Source organism: Ahaetulla prasina, chromosome 12 (genome assembly GCF_028640845.1).
Source record: "Ahaetulla prasina isolate Xishuangbanna chromosome 12, ASM2864084v1, whole genome shotgun sequence".
Lineage (NCBI taxonomy): Eukaryota > Metazoa > Chordata > Lepidosauria > Squamata > Colubridae > Ahaetulla > Ahaetulla prasina.
This window is the reverse complement of record NC_080550.1, coordinates 27,183,937-27,204,415: the sequence shown is the minus strand read 5'-3', so window position 1 is coordinate 27,204,415 and position 20,479 is coordinate 27,183,937. Positions and strand designations below refer to the sequence as shown.

The following is a 20,479-nucleotide window of genomic DNA, read 5'->3' as shown; positions in this document are numbered from 1 at the left end:
GACACAAAAGACCGTCGTGGCGGCGGCGGCCTTGGAAGGCCGCGCCTCTCGGGCATCAACCGGCCTGACTACAACTCCCAAAATTCATAGCGACGGCCTGCCAATCTCCCGGCCCCGCGTTCTCCGTTTTCTCCGCGGTTCTCGCGAGATGTGGCCGCTGTTTCCCGGCATCCATTTCGTGGCGCTGGTGAAGGCGGTGGCCGCCATATTGAGAGCGTTGGGGCGGCTGTGGCCCGGAGGCCGCTGGCGGGGAAAAGCAGCGGAGTCGGCGGAGGGCGGGCGGGCGAGCGAGGTCGGCGGCGCCATGAGTGGGGGCACGCCATACATCGGCAGCAAGATCAGCCTCATCTCCAAGGCCGAGATCCGCTACGAGGGCATCCTCTACACCATCGACACCGAGAACTCTACCGTGGCCCTCGCCAAGGGTGAGGCGCGCGGAGCGGGCTCCGCAGGCCGGGCGCTGCTCGGGCTTCCCAGGGCCTCCTTCGCGGGTCGCCGGCGTGGAGTATCCCGGGGGGGCAGGGATCCGGGGCAGCGAAGCCCTCGTTTCCCCACCCCCACCCGAGACCCTCCCCCTCCCCCCCCTCCCTCCTGGGGGAAGCCGAGGCCTTTGCGACGTTGGCCTTTGGCAGCCGGCTGGCTGATCGATCGGCCTCTGGCTGCGTTTGTATCGGAGAGAAAAACAGGAACGGCTTTGCCCCGTTCAAATGGCCCCTTTGCCGCCGCCTCTCGTTCACGCGACGGTTCCCCAGCTTAAGCCCCGAGCCGCCTTTGCAACGTTGAATAAAAAGAGTTTTTGGGCGGTTCAAAACCACATTTACAAAAATGAGCATTGACAGGGCATTTTGAGCGTTTCTTGCTTTCAAAGAAACCCCCCCCCCTTCTACTTTTAACGCCTTTCCTGGATCATTTCAGTACTTGGATCTTATTTCTGCTTCCACTCCACATTATTGTTTCTTTAGTTTCATCCCTTTTGTCGCTCTTAAAACAAAAGAATCCTCACTGATTAAGCCTTTAGAATGATACTCCTAGGGTGGCTAGAATAACAAAGATCCTTATCTTTTGGGTAAATATTTCTGTTCTGCTTTTCATTCCTCCCAGTTTTACTGTATGAAATACTTAGTGTCACTTTTTGGAAATAATTCTTTGGTAGAACATGTGTTACGCATTTCAGAAGCCTTTTCAGCCCTCCAAAATCTTCAGGTAGACATTCTCAGATTAATGTCTGAAGTTGGACAGGTAAATTGGGATCTTGGCTGTACCTGAAGATGCTGGCAATCCCTGTATGGGGCACTGGGACTCTTGCTGAGGTAGTGATGTCAGTTGTAGTTCAAAGTACAAGAACTGTTAGTTTTGAATTTGGGGTTGGTATAGACCAGGGGTGTCCAAACTTGGCCCTTTGGAGAGTGGTGGACTTCAACTCCCAGAATTCCCCAGCCAGCATGAGCTATAAATTTAAGCAAGTTGCTAGTTGGAGAATTCTGGGAATTGAAGTCCACCACTCTCCAAAGGGCCAAGTTTGGACACCCCTGGTATAGACACTGTGAAGGAACGCGGTGGCTCAGGGACTAGGACGTTGAGCTTGTCGATAGAAAGCTCGGCAGCTTAGCGGTTCGAATCCCTAGTGCTGCCGTGTAATGGGGTGAGCTCCCGTTACTTGTCCCAGCTTCTGCCAACCTAGCAGTTTTGAAAGCACGTAAAAATGCAAGTAGAAAAAATAGGGACCACCTTTGGTGGGAAGGTAACAGCGTTCCTTGCGCCTTTGGCGTTGAGTCATGCCGGCCACATGACCACGGAGATGTCTTTGGACAGCACTGGCTCTTTGGCTTTGAAACGGAGATGAGCACCGCCCCCTAGAGTCGGCAACGACTAGCACGTATGTGTGAGGGGAACCTTTACCTTTTTATAGACACTGTGAGGTAGACATAGCAAGCAGCAGACTGATCTGAAAAAGAGAACTTGTGTCACTTCCCCAGGAAACATTAAAGAAAGACAAAATTTGATTGCAAGCAAAACACCTTGAATAATTAAGCAAACTCTGCTTACCCAAATTATAGGAACCACAGTACAGTGTCTGACTGAAGTTTTTAAAGAGAGACCAGATGTTAAAATTGCTGCTGCAGGCAGAAGGTACAAAAAATAGCTCAGCTCAGCCTGTAAAAAGTGATTCAAAGTATAACAGCTTCCATAGTAATTCATGTTTCCTAATTGCTATAAATATTTTCTAAATATACTGAAAAGTTCTGTTTTCCTCAGTACGGAATTTCTGTATTTGGCTGTCATCTTGGTTGTAAGATAGTTTTAAGGGCTGCTACAAAGGTTGTAAATGTGAAAAATGGTCATGTCACTTTTTTCAGTGCTGTTGTAACTTTGAACGGTCATTAAATGAACTGTTGCAAATTGAGGATTACCTGTACATGCCAGTTGTCAAGCCCCTGAATTTTGGTTCTGTGACCATGGGGGTACTGCAATGATTATAAATGTGAAAACTGGCCATAAGTCTTTTTTTTTTCAGTGTCATACCTACAAACTATACTAGACAAATGTTTGTGAGTCGAGGACTACCTGTACAACAGTCACAACATCCCATGGTCACATGATTGCCACTTGGAACCTTCCAACAAGCAAACTCAATGGAGAAGCCTACAGGAAGTCACAGGGTTGTAAGATATTGTGATCAATGATCCATGGTGATTTCCTTAACAATGGCAGCTGGAACTGACAAACTGCCATTGTAAGTTGGACGTGGTAACATGATTTTTCACTTTATGGCCATGTCACTTAGCAACAGAATTGCCAGTCCTAATGGTGGTTGGTGAGGGCTACCTGCCCATCTGATGCTCCTTCTTGTTCTGAATTCTGTGTGGGACAGTCCTGGAAAGCTGGATCTGTAAAAGTAGAAATGCTTCTTGTCCTTGATGGTTGTGTACAGATTGGGACAAGACTACACTTTTGGGCTTGTGCTTTTTGATGGAGCTGCTACATTTTGGTTGTCTGATGTTTGATTTGATTAGAGGCGTACCAGATTTCACAAATCATTTGGCTACACTATTGACGTATGGAGAATAGAGTAGTTTAGAGAATTGATTATCTTCTATTTTATATTCTGATGTGATATATTATTGTATTTTAAAAGATTCAATTTGTCAGTCAAAATTAGAGATTTGGATTATAAAAATGAATCAATGCTCAAGAACAACTTGCAGAAAATTAACAACATGGAAATACTAAATAGCAGATAAAATATTTCTGGGCAGTCGCGTGTTGTGCCTTTTTGTATATAAGTAGTCCTTGAATTATGACCGTAATTGGGGCTGGATTTTTAATCACTAAGCAATGCAGTCCAAATGCGAAGTCATATGAATGCATTGCTTAGCGACTGCAATCCTGGCATTCCCCATTGCCGTCCTTAATCAAATCCCACCCATCATTAACCAAGTACCTACCCCAATCCAAGCCATTTCAGGCTTGGTCCCTCTCAACCCCAAGCCTCAGTAATGAAACAGACTGCTTCCAATTCCCCCGCCTGTCTTCTCCCCCCACCCCCAATCTCTGCCCTTTTGGGTGTCCTGCTCCCTGCCTTGCAGTACAAGTAGCACCATAACTGTAAGGCTTTGGGGCTGCTTGCCACACTGTTGCTCAGTCGCTTCTAGTGTGCCATGACTCTGAGGCTGCAAGAAACCCTGAACCACAACGTGAAGACCAGTTGCTGCAGCCACAAAGTGCAAAAAAGTCAACCGTGGGATGCCACACTTCATTGGCAGCACAAGGCCATAGCAGCATCAGCCCTGGCTCAGCTACAGTCAGTCTCCCCACCCAAGGTCCCTGCCACCTGTACTCCACTGGCCCAGCTGATCTTTGCCATCTTCTTGCTCCTGCTGATGTCAAGGCATGCCCAGCCTGGCCTTTTATGAGACAACTGCTGGCCATGGGAGGCCATCTTACCCAGGTCTTGTGAGGAAACTGCCATTTACCACCTTGGGAAGAAAACTTTATATGGCTAGCAGTTACCTTATTAAGGACCTGTGATGACTCCTCTGGACACTTCCCCCAGATATATCTCCAGATGTCAGCTTGGAGGAGAATGAACCAGTTCCAGGCATGTCTGGAGGGGAGTTGGTCAGTGGCTCCAAGCAGCCGTCTGAGAGGGATTTAACTGAAACAGAGCTGCAGCAGGACACCCTTCCGGTGGGGAAAGCATGCAGCTGGAGGCGGCCAGTGATGGGGAAGAGGAACTGCCTTCTGCACTGATCCAAGAACATGTAGGGCAGAGAGAAGGCCAGCCAGATTGCTTGCAAGGAGAAAACCTCGCCCTTCTTGATGGGCTGCACCAGAAGCTGGGTTTTTAGCACAGCAGACAAGCCAAGCTGGGAATATCATGTTCATTTCCTAGCTGTGTGTTTTCTGGTTGTTGTGATTCTTGCCTTGCTTTGGATTGACAATGTGCCTTGACTTGGATCGTGCCTTGTGAATTCTGGGCCTTTCCTGCCTCGTGAACCCTCTTGTGTTGTGGATTTAATTTTGCCTGCTTATTTTGGTTGGGACACTTTCAAGTGCCTTGTGGACTACTTGGCCATTGCTCTGTGGTCTAGCATTGGTCTCCTTGTGGCTGGACTTAATTGTTCTGGATTTTTGGTGAAAGGAATTGCTGGGGAACATTAATAACCCCACCAAACCACATTAAATGTGTGTGCAGTGAGTGGGGCAGCACAGGACCAGGCATGGCATCATCAGTGGGAGCAGGAAAATGGTGAAGGGGCTACAGAGTTCAGGGGGCTAAAAGGGCATAGATGGGGGAGATATGTAGGTGGGAGGCGTTGTGGCCATAGGTGTAGATGGGCTCTCAAGCATCCAAATTTTGGTCACTTGATCTTGGGATGCTGCAATATCTGTAACTTCAGAGACTGGACATGTCCCTTTATTCAACAAAGTTGTGACTTTACTACCTGGATGAGGAGCAGTTGCCACAGCATGTGGGTAGTCCTCAACATATGGTCATTTTGTTTTCTTAACCTTTTAGTTGTGTCCGTCTGTAGAATTTTTTACAAGATGTGGACTTCTAAGTGTTTCTCTACTGAAGTCAAAGGAAAAGCTGTGTGCTTAGTTTGTGAAATACGGATCGCTTTGTTTAAGGATTACAATTTGAATCCCTACTGTGTGACTAAACACGGAAAGAAGTAGAACAGCTTGACTGATGCAGAGTGGGCACCAGCATCTGATGCTTTGCTAGCTAAGCTGGAAAACGAACAAGGTTTTTTTTTGCCAAGCTTCACACATCCAGGGATGGAGCAGTCAAAAACAGCTATGTAGTATCTCACAAAATTGCAAAAAAACAGTAAGCCATTTTTTGATGGGGAATTTATCAAGGAGTGTTTGGTGGACTCTACAGCACTACTGTGTTCCAAGAAAAAAGAGGCATTTGAGGATGTGCCCATCTCCAAATGAACCGTAACTAAAAAGATTGAGGGCATTGCAGGAAATCTGGAGTTTCAGCTGTCAAACAAAGCAGACAATTTTGACTTTTTCTCCTTGGCTTTGGATGAGAGCCTGGACAGGACATAGGCTACCACACAACTGCCAGAGCCTGCCTTGACTTCCGCCCCTGTGGGGTGCTTATTTACGTTTGATTCCTAATTTCCAGTTGACCTCACATAGGCCAGACAGGGATGGCCAAAGGGCTGGATGTGGCCAGATCATGAGAAATTTGCAGTTTCTTTCAAGCCAAACGGAGGCCAACATTCTTACCCACTTGCCAGTGCTAAACCATCAGCTGATTAACCTTGCAGATACTCCTCCATGTTATTAAGTACACTGTGGCGGGAGTTTCCAATGCAATTTCAAAACTTCAGAATAGTTGAGAATGAAATGCGCTTGTTTTTTCCTCCCTTAACTATTCTGCAGCGTGAATAATACACCCAGCAATGTTCAGCTTGAATTCATTGACCTGCCGCTTGATACACTGCCGGCAGAGCCCTTTCAAGTCAGTATCCTTGCTGGGTTTTTACTTTTCTCTCCAAGAGGAGGAGAACTTTCCACACATGAGGAGGCATGCTCAGAAGACGTTAATTCTCTTTGGATCTACCTATAAATGTGAACAAACATTCTCCGTGATGAAATTCAACAAATCCAGATATAGAACAACTCTCACTCATGGTCACCTGTCAGCTGTCCTTCGCATATCAACCTCAGACATTGAACCAGACTTCAGTGCCCTTGTTCCATCCCAAGACAGACAGAATTTTTCTCACTGAACGAGAAAAAAGAACTGAAAAACATCAAAGGCATTTACTGCTTTTTGTATAAAGTTAATTAATTGCAGGTCTTTTAACATACTGCAAAGCATATAAATTTTCAGTATTGCTTTTTTTAGCAGTATGTTATGTTGAAAATAAAATGAAATAATGATACAATGATTGGCGTTTTTACTATTTTTTACTGCTGTAATTTGAAATGCTCTACATTTTCATAGCCTAATTGGAGTGTGTATTCTTACCAGTAGCAGCTAACTAAAACCATATAATTTAATGCTTTTTATAAATCAAATTAATATTAAGCAGATTTAAGTTCAGCCTATTGGTTTGGCCCTCCAAAACAGTCCCAGTTTCTCATGTGGCCTGCTGGGGAAATTAATTGCCCATCTATAAATTCTATAAAGACTTCTTCCCCCACACAATACAAGTAGTTTTTCTTTAGTGACTGCAGTTACAGCAATGATGAAAAAGTAACTATGGCCTCTTGCATTTTGGACCTTGGCAGCCCAGTAAAGCAAAGGAAAAGTGAAGAAAGGATCATAAGCACAGTCATGGTCTTGCTTGACTGTCAAGTTGCTGGTCCCAATTGTGATTGCTAAACGAGGACAACTACTTGTTCTGAATCAAGTTTGTGGATCTAAATGGCACTTCAGATGTTTCTGCAAGGAATGTAGTTGACCTGCTTTTTCTCTAAACCAACAGGTGCATTGAAGAGCCTACACTACTGACATCACTAGCCTGCTACTGCTGTTGTTTTAAATTTAATTTAAAAGGACAGACTAAAAATATTGGCATTGTAGAATAATAAAATTATATCCAAGTGAAAGGGCAGGTAGCTTGCAAATTTCTGTGTTTTGTAGCCCTGAAATATATTTTAAAGAGGCTCTGCTTTTATTTCAATCTGCTATTAATTAAAATGTTTATATTCTGAATTATTTTCAACTATTCCTTTCTTTGAAGCTGTTCTTAATTTTCTCTTTAGGGTATTACTGTTTTAGTAAAAATTTGTTTTTTAGTAAGAGGTAAGTTTTTTAGTAAGAACAGTGTTTTCTGGTAGAATCTCCAGCTAGAGTGGCGGGAGGTGTTAAGAGGAGATCAAGCTTAGAGTCCTTGCGCTGCAGAAAGCAGCATAAGCCTGACCTCCAGAATCTCTCCAAGCATATCTGGCCCTTCCATAGGGAATGTAGTCAGTCTGGTGAGATTCGTGTAACTTCGGTGACTAACGATGAAGCTTCTGCTTGAGACTGCACTGGATTGTTCTGGTTGCTTGTGTCTGATGGACCATTGGCCTGATGTGACAGATTATTGTAGATTCATCACTGAGCAGCATGCAAATGCTGTAATAAATAAGACATTGTTTCAGATTGATATGCCTCTATTTAGATCTCCTGTATTTTTGAGAATACATGTTCATTTGAAAATATTGGCATAGTAGACCAAATGTATGAGTAATGTTGCTCTAGGATTCTTAGAACAGGTATGTCTAACCTGCAGCCCACTGTATGCAACCCTGGACAGCTAGTAATGCCACGCGACAATGTAAACTTTAACATTAATATGTGATTTATATATATTAACTATTGCCCAAAACGATTCTTAAGTCAGTACAGTTGGACACCCATGGCTTAGAGCAGGGGTGTCAAACTCAAGGCCCGGGGCCCAGATCTGGCCCATGGGATACTTAGATCTGGCCTGGGGACCGCAAAGGCTTGAAACAGCGAAGGACCGGCCTGCGGGGCTTCTGCCAGTAAAAATGGCCTCTCGAGCTCCGTTTTCGGCTGCCAGGGCCTCGTGCAACCCTCTGCCAGTGAAAACGGAGCTCAGGAGGGCTGCGTGCTATGTGCAGGTGCTCCTGACAGAAGTTACGTCAACCTGGCCCCCCCGCCTGCCCCCAAGGTCAAACACAACCCTAATGAGGCCCTCAGTGAAATCAAGTTTGACACCCCTGGCTTAGAGCAAATACTTTAATGATTCAAAATCTTTGTTTGCATATACCATTGATATAAAATTGTTTTGTTCTGCAGTTTGTTCGTTTGGAACTGAAGACAGACCAACTGATCGACCTATACCACCTCGTGATGAAGTATTTGAATACATTATATTCCGCGGAAGTGATATTAAAGATTTAACTGTTTGTGAACCTCCTAAACCACAGTGTTCTCTTCCCCAAGATCCAGCAATTGTTCAGGTATCACACTATAACACACTGAGTTTTATGAGAATTGGGTCTAATTGTGTAAAGTGTGCGTATGTGTTTTAAAGTTCATTAAATGTTACTATACATAAATATTTGCTGAATATTTCCCTGAATTTGAGAGAAAAACACCCAATACCTTTGCACAATGGATTTTTCACTTCCCTCTATCCCCAACAATAGAACTACAAGTACCGTATATACTCGAATATAAGCCGATCCGAGTATAAGCCGAGGTCCCCAATTTTACCCCAAAAAACTGGGGTAAACTGGGGACTCGAGTATAAGCCGAGGGAGGGAAATGAGGCAGCTACCGGTCAGGGAAAGCCTCCCTCCCTCAGCCGAGAAGGCTGGCGGCTCCCCCGCCCCGCCCTCTCACTGCACCGGCAGGGCTTCCCCGCACTAATGCAAAAGCCCGCCAAGTTTGCACCATCCGGTATAATGTGAAAAAAAAAAAAAAAAAAAAAACGAGTATAAGCCGTATATACTCGAGTATAAGCCGAGGGGACGTTTTTCAGCACAAAAAACGTGCTGAAAAACTCGGCTTATACTCGAGTATATACGGTATTTTAGGCAAAGTGAAAGGCATTTGTTAAGGGAATGGGCAAGTCTTTATATAGGGTACAGAAATAAATGATACATACGTTTTATATATGCGAAGCAACAAATCAAACAAATAACATTGGTGTGCAATCAAGCCTTTTGTTTTGTTAGAAATGAAAAAAGGCAGAAATCCTTAAAGTATGTTACATCTTTTCCTTTTGCCCTGGGGTGGTGGGGGAGGTTGAAGTTGTTTCTTTAACACTTGCAGCTTTAATAAAGGATTTCAGAGGAGACTTCTATTGTTGGATTGCTGATTTTGTACATCAAAAAAAATGGCTTCAGCTCAAGGGAAAAACATGGTTTCCTAAACTTCAAAAAGAGACACGGATGCCATGCTAAAATGCTGATTATCGCTAATTTGCTAAATTGCTAATAATAATTAAATTTCATATGGCACAATTACCAACAGCATATCATGAATCTTAAATAATTATTAATAAAATAATGATCAAGGCCGATATATAATACGTAGTCCTTGACTTACAGCTGGTCATTAATGACTATTTGCAGTCATGACAGCTTTGGAACGGATGTCGTAAGGCACTTCTGGCCAATGTAAAAAACCATGCTATTACTTGCTTCCTATCACATGGAGGCATTTCAGGTGTTTGACAGCCTGTTCGTATTTATGACCAGTTGCCAAGTGCCCTGCAATCATGTGATCCGCCATTTGAAATCTTCTCTGCCAGTTTCCCGAAAAAGTCAACACGAAGCCAGCAGGGAACTTTGCAAGTGGAGAGGATATTAAATTTGAAGTCTCTTCCTCCAGCGCTTTGGGGGACTTCCCCTCCCCTCTGGGCAGGGAGGGGAAATCCTCCTGCACACTAGAGGAATGGACCTCAAATCAGGTGAAAAACTAACAAGTGCCTTGGTTCAGAGCCTTTGAACAATGTTTTTCCACATCTCCACAGGGGAAAATGCTAGCAAATGCCTTAGCAAGTGTTTATAAATCAACAACAAATGTACAAATCATGCAAGCTAACTCGCCATGCATGTTGCTGCTGGAATAACAAAACATAGAATAAGAGAGAATGGCCGACATAACTTAAGAATTTTAGTGGACACAGCCTCATATTCAGGTTGAAGTCATTGTTATTCAATACTTTATTATCTTAATTAATGGCAGATGAATTGATGAAAATAAAAATTATGTATGTCTCCAATGTGTAAAATGATTTTTTATGAATGGTCAATTGCATTTCTTGCATGCCACTGATTGTGGAGACTTAAAAAAAGAGCCTCTTTTGTTCTTATTGCTGATTTCTAGAAAGCACCACAAAATCTCTTTTGGGGCTCTATTTTTCACTATCTTGATGAGTCTCTTCCAAATGTTTGTTTTCTTCAGTCTTCTCTAGGATCATCTTCTACTTCTTCATTCCAGTCTGTGGGATCTTATGGTCCTTTCGGCAGAATGCCGGCCTACAGTCAGTTTAGTCCAAGCCCCTTAGTGAGTCAGCAGTTCGGGGCTGTTGGTGCTGGTAAGCTGCATTGTTTATTTCTTCAACAAGCAAAAGAGTGGAGGGGTCTTATGGGCAAACAGAGGGATGCCTGTAGCTCTTTGAGATGCTCCCTTTTGGATGAGTTGAGCTTCTGAGCGGCCTTCAAGGGCAATCCCATATAGAGCTCTCTACACGTAGCCAACACCCAAGGTGTCTGAGTGACTTCACCTGTTAAAAAAAATAATGATAAAAATAACATTTCTTTTATCTTGATGCAGGAAATTCATTAACATCGTTTGGAACAGAAACTCCAGCGAGTACTAGCTTGTCTCAAAACAGTGCAGTTGGTTCCACTTTTACCACAGATGCAAGATCACTAAAAACACAGCTCTCTCAAGGTAGAGAATTAATCCTTTCACATTCCTTATAATTGTCATGTATTCAGTCATGTATTCCACAATGTAATAGGTGTTCTATAAATCAGGGGTCTCCATCCTTGGCAACTTTAAGAACTTGTGGACTTCAGCTCTCAGAATTCCTCAGAGAAGCGAAGCTGGCTGAGGAACTCTGGGAGTTGAAGTCCACAAGTCTTAAAATTGCCAAGGTTGGAGACCCCTGCTTTAAATCTCCGCTCTCCAAACAGTAATGATAGACAGGTTTAAGCATAGCACAACATTTTTCCATATTGTATATTAAAGCCTTGTGCTGAAGTTCCTTGAATATTGGATCACACTAGATCTTAGTGTGGTAATTACAGGTATAATTTCTAAAATCCTTATTTGAGAGTAGTCTGTTTACTACATAAGAGTACTAGTCAACAGGTATAAATGCAAACAAACATATCATAGAACAGGGGTGTCAAACTTGGATTTCATTGAGGGCCGCATCAAGGGTGTGTTTGACCTTGGGGTGTGTCTAGGGGCGTGGCCAGGGGGCGTGGCAATCTCAACATCATTGTTGAACGCCTGGGGTAGCCAGAGCACTCTGCCAGCAAAAATGGGCTCCCAAGCTTCGTTTTTGGCTGTGACGGCCTCCTGCAACCCTCTGCCAGCGAAAAGGGAGCTTGGGAGGACCTCATACAGCTCTCCCAAACTCCCTTTTTGCTGGCAGAGGGCCAGATAGAAGCACCCCGCGGGCCAGATCTGACACCCCCCCCCCCCCCCGATCCTTGAGTTTGACATCCCTATCGTAGAAGGAATCTAGATTCTCATGCCCTCGTAGGTTTTTGGCCGGATATACAGATAGTCCTTGGCTTACAACCATTTGTTTAATGACCATTCAAAATTACAACAGAACTGGAAAAAGTGGCTTATGATTGTTTTTCACACTACGACCACTGCAGCATCCCCGTGGTCACATGTTCAAAATTTGGACACTTGGCAACTGGCATGTATGCTTGGAGTGGGGGATTGGACTAGATGACCTACAAGGTCCCTTCCAACTCTGTTAATCTGTATCTATATGTATGATGGTTGCAGTGTCTTGGGGTCAAGTAATTACCGTTTGCAACCTTCTGATAAGCAAAGTCAATGGGGAAACCAAGTTCACTTAACAGCAGTGTTACTAACTTAACAACTGCAGCATTTCACTTTATAACTTTAGTAAGAAAGGTGGTAAAATCGGATAAAATACCTGTTTTGCTTAGCAACAAAATTTTGGGCTCAATTGTGACTAAGTCAAGGACTGCCTGTATAACCTGATTCTTGCATCATTGTTGAAAGCTTTATCTCCTTGCATATGAGGTGTTGATTGAATAAACTCCATCAGACAACAATTGTACAAGCTTACAAAAGCTGTGATAAATTGCAGGCCTAGATTGGGCCTGAGTGAGTCTAGGTTTATTGAACTCCATGAATTTTGGGTGGTGGCGCTGTTGAAAAATCCTTTCCTCTAAAATTCAAGATCATAAACTATTGTATTACATTCTTTGGTATAAGGAAAATACTAATTTGTATTCTCTGGCTTTCAAATACAATTATATTTGGTTTGTTTTACTCTATAATTATACATTATTTTGTCTGTTCTGTGGTGGTATTCAAAACATCTCAAATTCAATGTGTTTCAAAACTGAATGCCTTTTCTCAAATTCAAAACAGTCGGTCCAACCTTACCAGAATTGCTCCAGTCCTCTTTTATGATTCCAAAAATATTTTGAGCTCAAAACAAGATATTTCAAAATATTCAAAATATTGTTTGTGCCCTTTGCTAATATATCTGGCTTTGTTATTTGAATAATTTCATAACCTATTTCAAAGACATGTCAGAATATACATTTGGGAGAAAAAAGTTTCTGAAAACATACTTTTTTAGAATTTTCAGTGATCTGATCAAAGAAATCCCGTAATGTTATAACGTTAACACAATAATTAAACATAATTGAAAGGTGTTTTATAATGGGCTGGGAAGTGGCTCACCAGGCTAATGCAGCCTGTTATTAACACACAGCTGCCTGCAGTTACAATAACTGCAGGCTCGAGTCCCACCAGGCCCAAGGTTGACTCAGCCTTCCATCCTTTATAAGGTAGGTAAAATGAGGACCCAGATTGTTGGTGGGGGGGCAATAAGTTGACTTTGTATATAAATATACAAATAGGATGAGACTATTGCCTTACACAATGTAAGCCGCCCTGAGTCTTCGGAGAAAGGTGGGATATAAATTCAAATTTTTTTAAAAAATTGTGCCTTTTCCCAATAAACAGAGTTAATTTTGTGCAATGAAGATACACAATCTTTTTTTCCAACCAGATAACAAGTCTCCTAGAACTTAAGAAAGCAATTTCCTTCTTGTTCAGGCTCTTTTTTAAGCTGTTGTCTTAAGTAAATGACTATAAAACATTAATGTCATGTCTTGAATAAATTTAAATAAGTGATAAAATTATCCACCCCACCTAAGTCTGGCAGATCCAGTATTACTGAATCCTTTCCTCCTTAAAAGAGAGAGGAGAAAAATTTATGGGAAGAGAATAAGTGACTGAAGGTATGAGTTCCCTTTCTTTAAAATGAGAAAGGGGGAATATTTTCATCTAACTTTACAAATAAATTATGTTTGAGAAAGTTACGACTAGTTGAAGTGAATTAGTAGATTTTCAAGGAATCCTTAAAGGAGGGCCTAAGCTAATACTGTATCCCTGCTTCTGTTTCAGCTCGGTCCACCCCGCCTCCCTTAGATCACTTGAGAAAGAGTCCAACTCTGGAACAAGCAGTGCAAACTGCCCATTTACCTGCCTCCGTCCCAGTTGGGAGAAGTTCTATTTCAAACCGACCACTTGGGTCTATCAACCAAAAAACATTAGATCACCAGGATCACAGGAGAGGTAAAATATTACTGTAGTATGATATTGCTGCAACATTGTGTATGGCTGGGTGTTCTAGACATGTTGGTCTTTTTATTAGTCTTTTGAAAGTCCATGTAATTGAATTTCGATTTGTCTTTGTGCTAAAGTGGAATAGTGATTATTTGCCTGCAGATAAATGATAGGTGCCTCTCTCTGTCTTGTGTCTGGGGAGACACTTCAGGCAGCAGAGAAGTCTGTTCCGTGGTGGGTTCCAGCTTGGAAAAATTTATCCTTTTGTTCTGGGGTGTGTGCAGAACAGAAAACTTAACGGTTCTTAATCTGGAAACGAACCCATCACATTCTGAGAGTTCCACTAAACCTTTAGTGTCAGCCAGAGTTTGGCAGAAATGAAACCAGGAATATTTTGATTCTTCCCAAGCCCCAGATGAGTCAAAGCCTGAGATGGGGTGAATAGGGCAAGGCTGGCACACACTGTCATGTTTCGTTCCTCTGGAACTAAGAGTGCAACATCTCTCACCTGCCCCCATGGCTCTGGCTTCCCACCCTGACCTTTCCAGCATCTTTCTTTCTCCCTTTGTAGCCACTGCTGCTATACCAATGCAGGACATGCCACCAATCGTGACCTTCCCACTGCCAACATACAGGTAGTACTTGCTTAAAGACAGTAATTGGGGCCAGAGTAGTCATCACTAAGCAATGGGGTTCACTGGACCACGCCACTTAGCAATGGCAATCAGCAGGCCTCAGTCACTGTCACTAAACAAGGACCTCATGTGATCCCAGCTTCCCCATTGCCTTTGCTTGTGGGTAACCAGTAGGGAAGGTCACAAATCACAGTGACGTGACACTGTGATGGGTGGAATCCAGGTTCACTGCTAAGCACCTGACCTGTGTTCATGTAAACCACAGGGGCTCTGCGATGGCCATAATCTTGAATGAATGAATGAATGAATATTTTAATTTGTATAAATTGAGGACCATTCCTAAGTACCACTCATTCATCACGAGTTCAAATGGCCACAGAGCAAATGGTTGTTAAACCAGGACCACTTGCCCTTTATTGTTCTGCTCAAGGGTCAAAAGGCACAGGTCCTGTTTCAGATATGTACCACTTCAAATGTGCACAGAAAATCTTGTACGCTTGCATTTGAAGCAGTGAACAAGATGGCTTTCACACAAACCCCTACTGCACTTGCCATCAATTCTGTGTTTTTGTGCTAAACAGAATTATTAATCTGTTTATTATAATTATTATAAATATTATTTGCATTTCCTCTATTTCTAGCTGAAGCACAGAAGGTGACAAGATGTGAAACAGAACATCTAAGAAATGAAAACAAGCGACAAATAGGTAAACTGAAATCATTTTTCAAAATAAAACATTCTGCCATAGAGTGGGCTAAACTACAACGATGCCATAAAATTCTTCCCGGCTTTAAAGGGTTGAGATATAAAACATTCTCCCCACCTCTTCCCTCATTTTCTGCTTCCTTTGGCTATGAGAACAACTGGTTAGAACGTCTTGCATACAGAGAAGGAGGCTTATTTCAGCCAGTGCTGATTGGAACAAACCAGGACCGGAGTGGTTTGTGGGAGTCTACAAACAGCTAGCTCCTTATTCCGACATTACAAGGATGTTGTTTGTGAAAGAGAAAAAGCAACTTCTTCACTCTCCTGAGAGATGGGGGGCGGGGGCCCTTGCTCATGAGCTTTCTTTCAAAAAATACTTAGCATGTTTTCATCACTGATGACTGTTGAGTTTGTGTCTCACCCAAAATGCAAATATTTTTGATTCTGAAATGATTGAGGAGTAGAACAATCTTCAGTCTTATGAAACACATAAACATTCAGTATGTCTTCAGTAAACAGATCTTATCCGGTGACATCAGATATAAGTTGTTTCACATTATTAGTACCAGCAAACAGAACATTGCCCATTGGTCAACGTTGAATGTCGTTTGAGGATGCTTGTTTACCAAAACCTGAAAATCTGTGGTGTCTTTAGACCCTGGTTTTTGTTGTTTTTTTGTTTGTTTTTGGTTTCAGTTCCAGGTGCGGCTTCACGGAGGAGCCGGGGAGGTCATCGGGGAGGCAGAGGAAGGTTTGGTATTAGGCGCGATGTTCCCATGAAGTTTGAGAAGGATTTTGACTTTGAAAGTGCAAATGCACAGTTTAATAAGGATGAAATAGATCGTGAATTTCATAATAAGCTAAAACTGAAAGGTAAGTGGTGAACAGAGCCTTTTTCATTTTTATGAGGCTTGCTGACTTTGGAGTGAAGTGTTATGGGTGCTTTTGTTGAAGAGAGGTTTCATTTAGACATATTCAAAGTCTCTGAGTTTTCTCCTACATAATTTTCCTTTCCCCTAAAGTAATTTGCAAAGTTGTCTTACATTCTAAAATGCAATGGTATATGCACCAGATTTAAGTAGCCAAATAGTCTGAATTAATAGAAAGTAATTATACAGTTTTCAGGGGGGTTCAATTCATACCAATCATGCTTAGAATAGATTTAAAATCATCATGACATCATGATTTCAAGTGGTTTGATTCTAAATGTAACTAAATCTGGATCTAGCTGATTGTCCTGGTGTAACTTTAGTTTTTGCTACTTATGGGAATATGGTAAAGTGTGGTAAAAGAGTACAAAAAGAAACAAAATTAAAAGAACCATTTTGTGTTTCTTCCCAATTTTGGGGTTCCTTTCCGCCGTGTGACAATGTTGTTTGCAGTCATTGAACTGTTCTGCTCCAAAAGCAGTTGCACCCAAGAAGATCAGGCAGCGATGGTGAATTTAAATGGTTATCTGCCTTTTTTTTTCAGCAATTATTTCCCTAGAATGGTCATTGAGGATGGTCATTTCCCCCCCCCCCTCTTGATTTTCTAGAGGATAAGCCTGAAAAACCTGTGAATGGGGAAGATAAAGGCGATTCAGGTGTTGACACCCAAAACAGTGAAGGCAATGCAGATGATGAGGACCCGCTTGGCCCCAATTGCTACTATGACAAAACCAAGTCTTTCTTTGATAACATTTCCTGTGATGACAACAGGTACCAAGTTTTTCTGAGCAAGCTACACATGGCATTCCTTTGACACTAACGGGCAGCATGTCTGAGCCAGAATTTTGCATGTGAATAAAGAACTGAAGTTTCTTTTTCACATTAAGCAGAATGAAGGCAGTAGAATGAACTGCCATCATGTATGTGGGTGCAACTTTTGATTGCAGTGTCTGCGATTAAAAATGATTTCTATTTTATGCGAATACTAGTAGCTTGTTTTTATAAGTATAATCTTTCTTCTGTATTCAGGCATGCCGCAGTTCATTCTACTCTACTCATTTTGCTGCAGGATTTATGAACAGTAGATGGAGACTTCTGAGCTTGTCCAGACTTGAGCATTTAGGAAAGAAAGGCCCTCAACTCCATTTTTGGAGTGAAAGGTTTACTTTTACTAAAGTCAAATGGTTGCAGCATAAGCAAAGCTAGATCTGAATATTCCCACGCGAAACCAGCATTTTTCCCTCTTCCCTGGCCCTCCCCCATTGACTGTCAATGTCCAATGATATTTGGCATCTTTTTGGTGGAGTTTCGCAGTCCTTTCTCATAGCTCTGTTCTTGAGCGGCTGGTTTGTTCTGGATTGACACTTCTGGTTCCTGTCACCGTGTCATTCCCCCCCTCCTACTTCCCCCACTCTCTTCCCCTCTGCATTTTATGGAAGGATGCCAGCAAAGCAGTGTGTGCTGAAGATGGAAGACCTGGCACTGAGATTCAGACTTCTGCTAAAACCAGGCAGGTGTTCTCAAAATCCAAGGCTGAGGCAGTGGACAAGGTGGTTTCATCATTTTCCTCTTGCAAAAAGGTGCAACCTGTTTTTTTAACATTTGAGAGACTTCTAAGGACTGCATCAGTTTATCAACAGTTTAATGAATTCCTTCTGATCACAGTTATCTTCCAAGTGGAACTTAATGGAGATGTTGGCATTTCTAAATTCACTTTTGAGTGTCCATTACTAAAGGTCTGAGAAAGGGGTTACACGCTGTAATACAGTTTTTACTTTTCATTTCGTTAACTAACCCTGGCATTTCTAGTGGTCATTTTCTGGAAGTATCTTTTTAGGAAGAAAATGGTCATAACTTGAAGCACCAGCAACGTGTCACTTCTGTATCTTTCAGAGACCGAAGACCAAACTGGGCAGAGGAAAGAAGACTAAATGCAGAGACATTTGGAATTCCACTGCGTCCAAACCGTGGTCGAGGGGGATACAGAGGCCGAGGGGGAAGTGGAGGCACTGGTGGCTTCCGGCCAGGTAGAGGACGTGGAAACGCAAGAGGAACCTTCAATGCTCCTCGGGGTTTTCGTGGTGGATTCAGAAGTGGCCGTGGTGGCAGGGAGTTTGCGGATTTTGAATATAGGGTAAGGCAGTTATCAATGTTATTACTATCTCTAAGCTGCTAATTATAGTGCTGTTTACAGAACTAAAATAGTTTAGATAATTCACTCACTTTTTTCTTTAATTATGGTACCATTATCTCAGTGATCTTTATGATTTTTACAAATATATATTTATGGCATGATATTATAAGTACAGTGAAACAGAAAACAAAACCTGAAATGGTTCTATGAATCTTCCTGCCAGTTTTTCCTTTCCTTTTCCGCCACTGGTAGGTGGCTTCATTGAATTAATTAAGCAGCACAATAAATGGACTACAAATTCATGGTGAAATTTCCTTTTTATCAAGTCAAGACCACTGCTGTGTCTAACATCATCAGCTATACTCCTCAGCAATAGCAATGAATTTTATATCTCTACCAGGCAATGAATTGTGACTTTTCACAGACCAAACATAGGCGCTAAAGGAAGAGGCATGGCTTAGTTTTTCCTTACGAGCATAAATCATTCTATTCCATTCATATTTTGATGTATGGTAGTTATTATTGTAGAAGCTTATTTATGTTATATAACAGATCGCTGGCAGGGTCTAGTAGATGTAATGAAACTCATTTATTCATTTTGAAAATTTGATGACAAGTTTACTATTTATCCAATTTGTATGGCTGCCCGTCTTTCAAAATGTTTATGATTTTGATCAAATTGACTTTATACTAGCTTGAACCAAAAGTAATGTTAATCTTGTATTGCTTTTTAGAAAGACAACAAAGTTGCAGCATAATCTACAAAGAATTTGAAAGCAGGTGGACTTGCTGATCTTCATGGTACCAAGAAGGTGTTGGTTTTTGCAAAGAATTATGTTCATTTGCTGTTAAAACTTCACCAGCACTAGGCGTTCGTTTTTAATTTCAAAGGAGCAAGTAACTTTTTGAAAATATGGCCATCTTCAGAAACAAGAATATTAAATATATTTGAGATAGAAAACTTAAATAATTTCTTACATATAGTTAAAAATATAAAGCAGTACTTCAGTGGAGTTTTAGTATTTTTTTTTCATTACAGAGAGGGTTTTTCTGAATTAAAACTGTATTTTATAATTGCTGCAGGCTATAAAGACAATTTGTATGCAGAAGGCCGTCAGTACTGTGAGTGTGTTGAATCCAGTGAAGGTTGTATTTGAAATCCTATAATCTCTTTTCAGATAGTTGTAATTTTTGTCAAATGGGATGCTGGGCAGTAAAAAAAATTGGTTTGTCAGTAAAGAGAATAAACATGGAAAATGCTGTTTCTTAGGCAAAGGAAGCTTTTTATAGTTGTATAATTCCATGATTATCCCATTGCCAAAGAAACACTAGGGATTTTGTATAGCTGTATAAAAGGCAACTAATTTTTTAAGAATAAACATTTTAAAGTCTACAAAACTGCCGTGTTGAAATGCTAAACACATGTTTGGAGGTTTTCTTTCTAGCTTTTCAGCTTTAAATTTGTTTGTTTTTATATTTTGACTACCAATAAATATTTGAAATGTTCTTCCATTATTCAGAAGGATTAAAATATTTCTCTTGCAAGAAATCCATTTTCTAGTTTTTGGTCTTGCTGTAGGATTGGACCACACTAAGGGACTATTTAGATAAAGAGAAACCTTGAACACTTTATGCACAGTTTGCAGGCCACGTTATGATAGTAAGTGGAAAAAAAGAGCCAGTCACTGACTTCTTGTTCCCGTTGATGTGCCTGGAATAAAAATGAAATGTCTCCATGTGCCGATTCTTAAAATGTTGTTTTGTATTGTTGGCCTACTCCATTAAGAATGATTTCTTAGCGTCTGCGATTGCCAGAGTTTTGATGGACTGTAGCTTGGAGACATTGACTGTTCATTTTTACCCCAGTATCACTAGAGTGATTTTGCTTGGAGTAACTGAGGTTAATTCTGAATAACTAGTTGTGACTTCTTTTGCTATTAAGTTATAATTAGACATAGATCTTTAATAATTTGTATTTTTATGTATATCTGAAAGCCACAAGAATAAAGGGATCCAAAGATTAAAATATTTTATCTAATTTGCTGAATTTTTGTTCATTTTCCTTCGTGTTCAGTACTGATAAAATGTGGATAAATGCACTGTTAGCAAATGGGGATACTAAAGTGATAGAACCGTAATTTTATATTTTTTGTATAGCACTATAAGGAAGCATTTTGTAATTCATTTCCATATGAGGTCAAGTATTTGGCAACTGTAGAATTAGATACGATTGTTTAGTAATATTCTGCATGTGAACGCCTTTTTGGAATCCACAAATCATGA

At 41.5% G+C, this 20,479-nt stretch overlaps 1 protein-coding gene across 1 annotated transcript; it reads left to right on the top strand.

The window, feature by feature from the left end:
* The first annotated feature begins 202 nt into the window (after nucleotides 1-202).
* Nucleotides 203-20,243, top strand: LSM14A (LSM14A mRNA processing body assembly factor). Its single transcript, XM_058155195.1, has 10 exons — nucleotides 203-425; nucleotides 8,276-8,439; nucleotides 10,394-10,526; nucleotides 10,766-10,885; nucleotides 13,631-13,801; nucleotides 15,069-15,134; nucleotides 15,830-16,006; nucleotides 16,671-16,833; nucleotides 17,956-18,196; nucleotides 18,931-20,243. Exons 1-10 carry the CDS (start codon nucleotides 305-307, stop codon nucleotides 18,952-18,954), a joined length of 1,380 nt encoding a protein of 459 aa, XP_058011178.1. The 5' UTR covers nucleotides 203-304; the 3' UTR covers nucleotides 18,955-20,243.
* The last annotated feature ends 236 nt before the right edge of the window (nucleotides 20,244-20,479 follow it).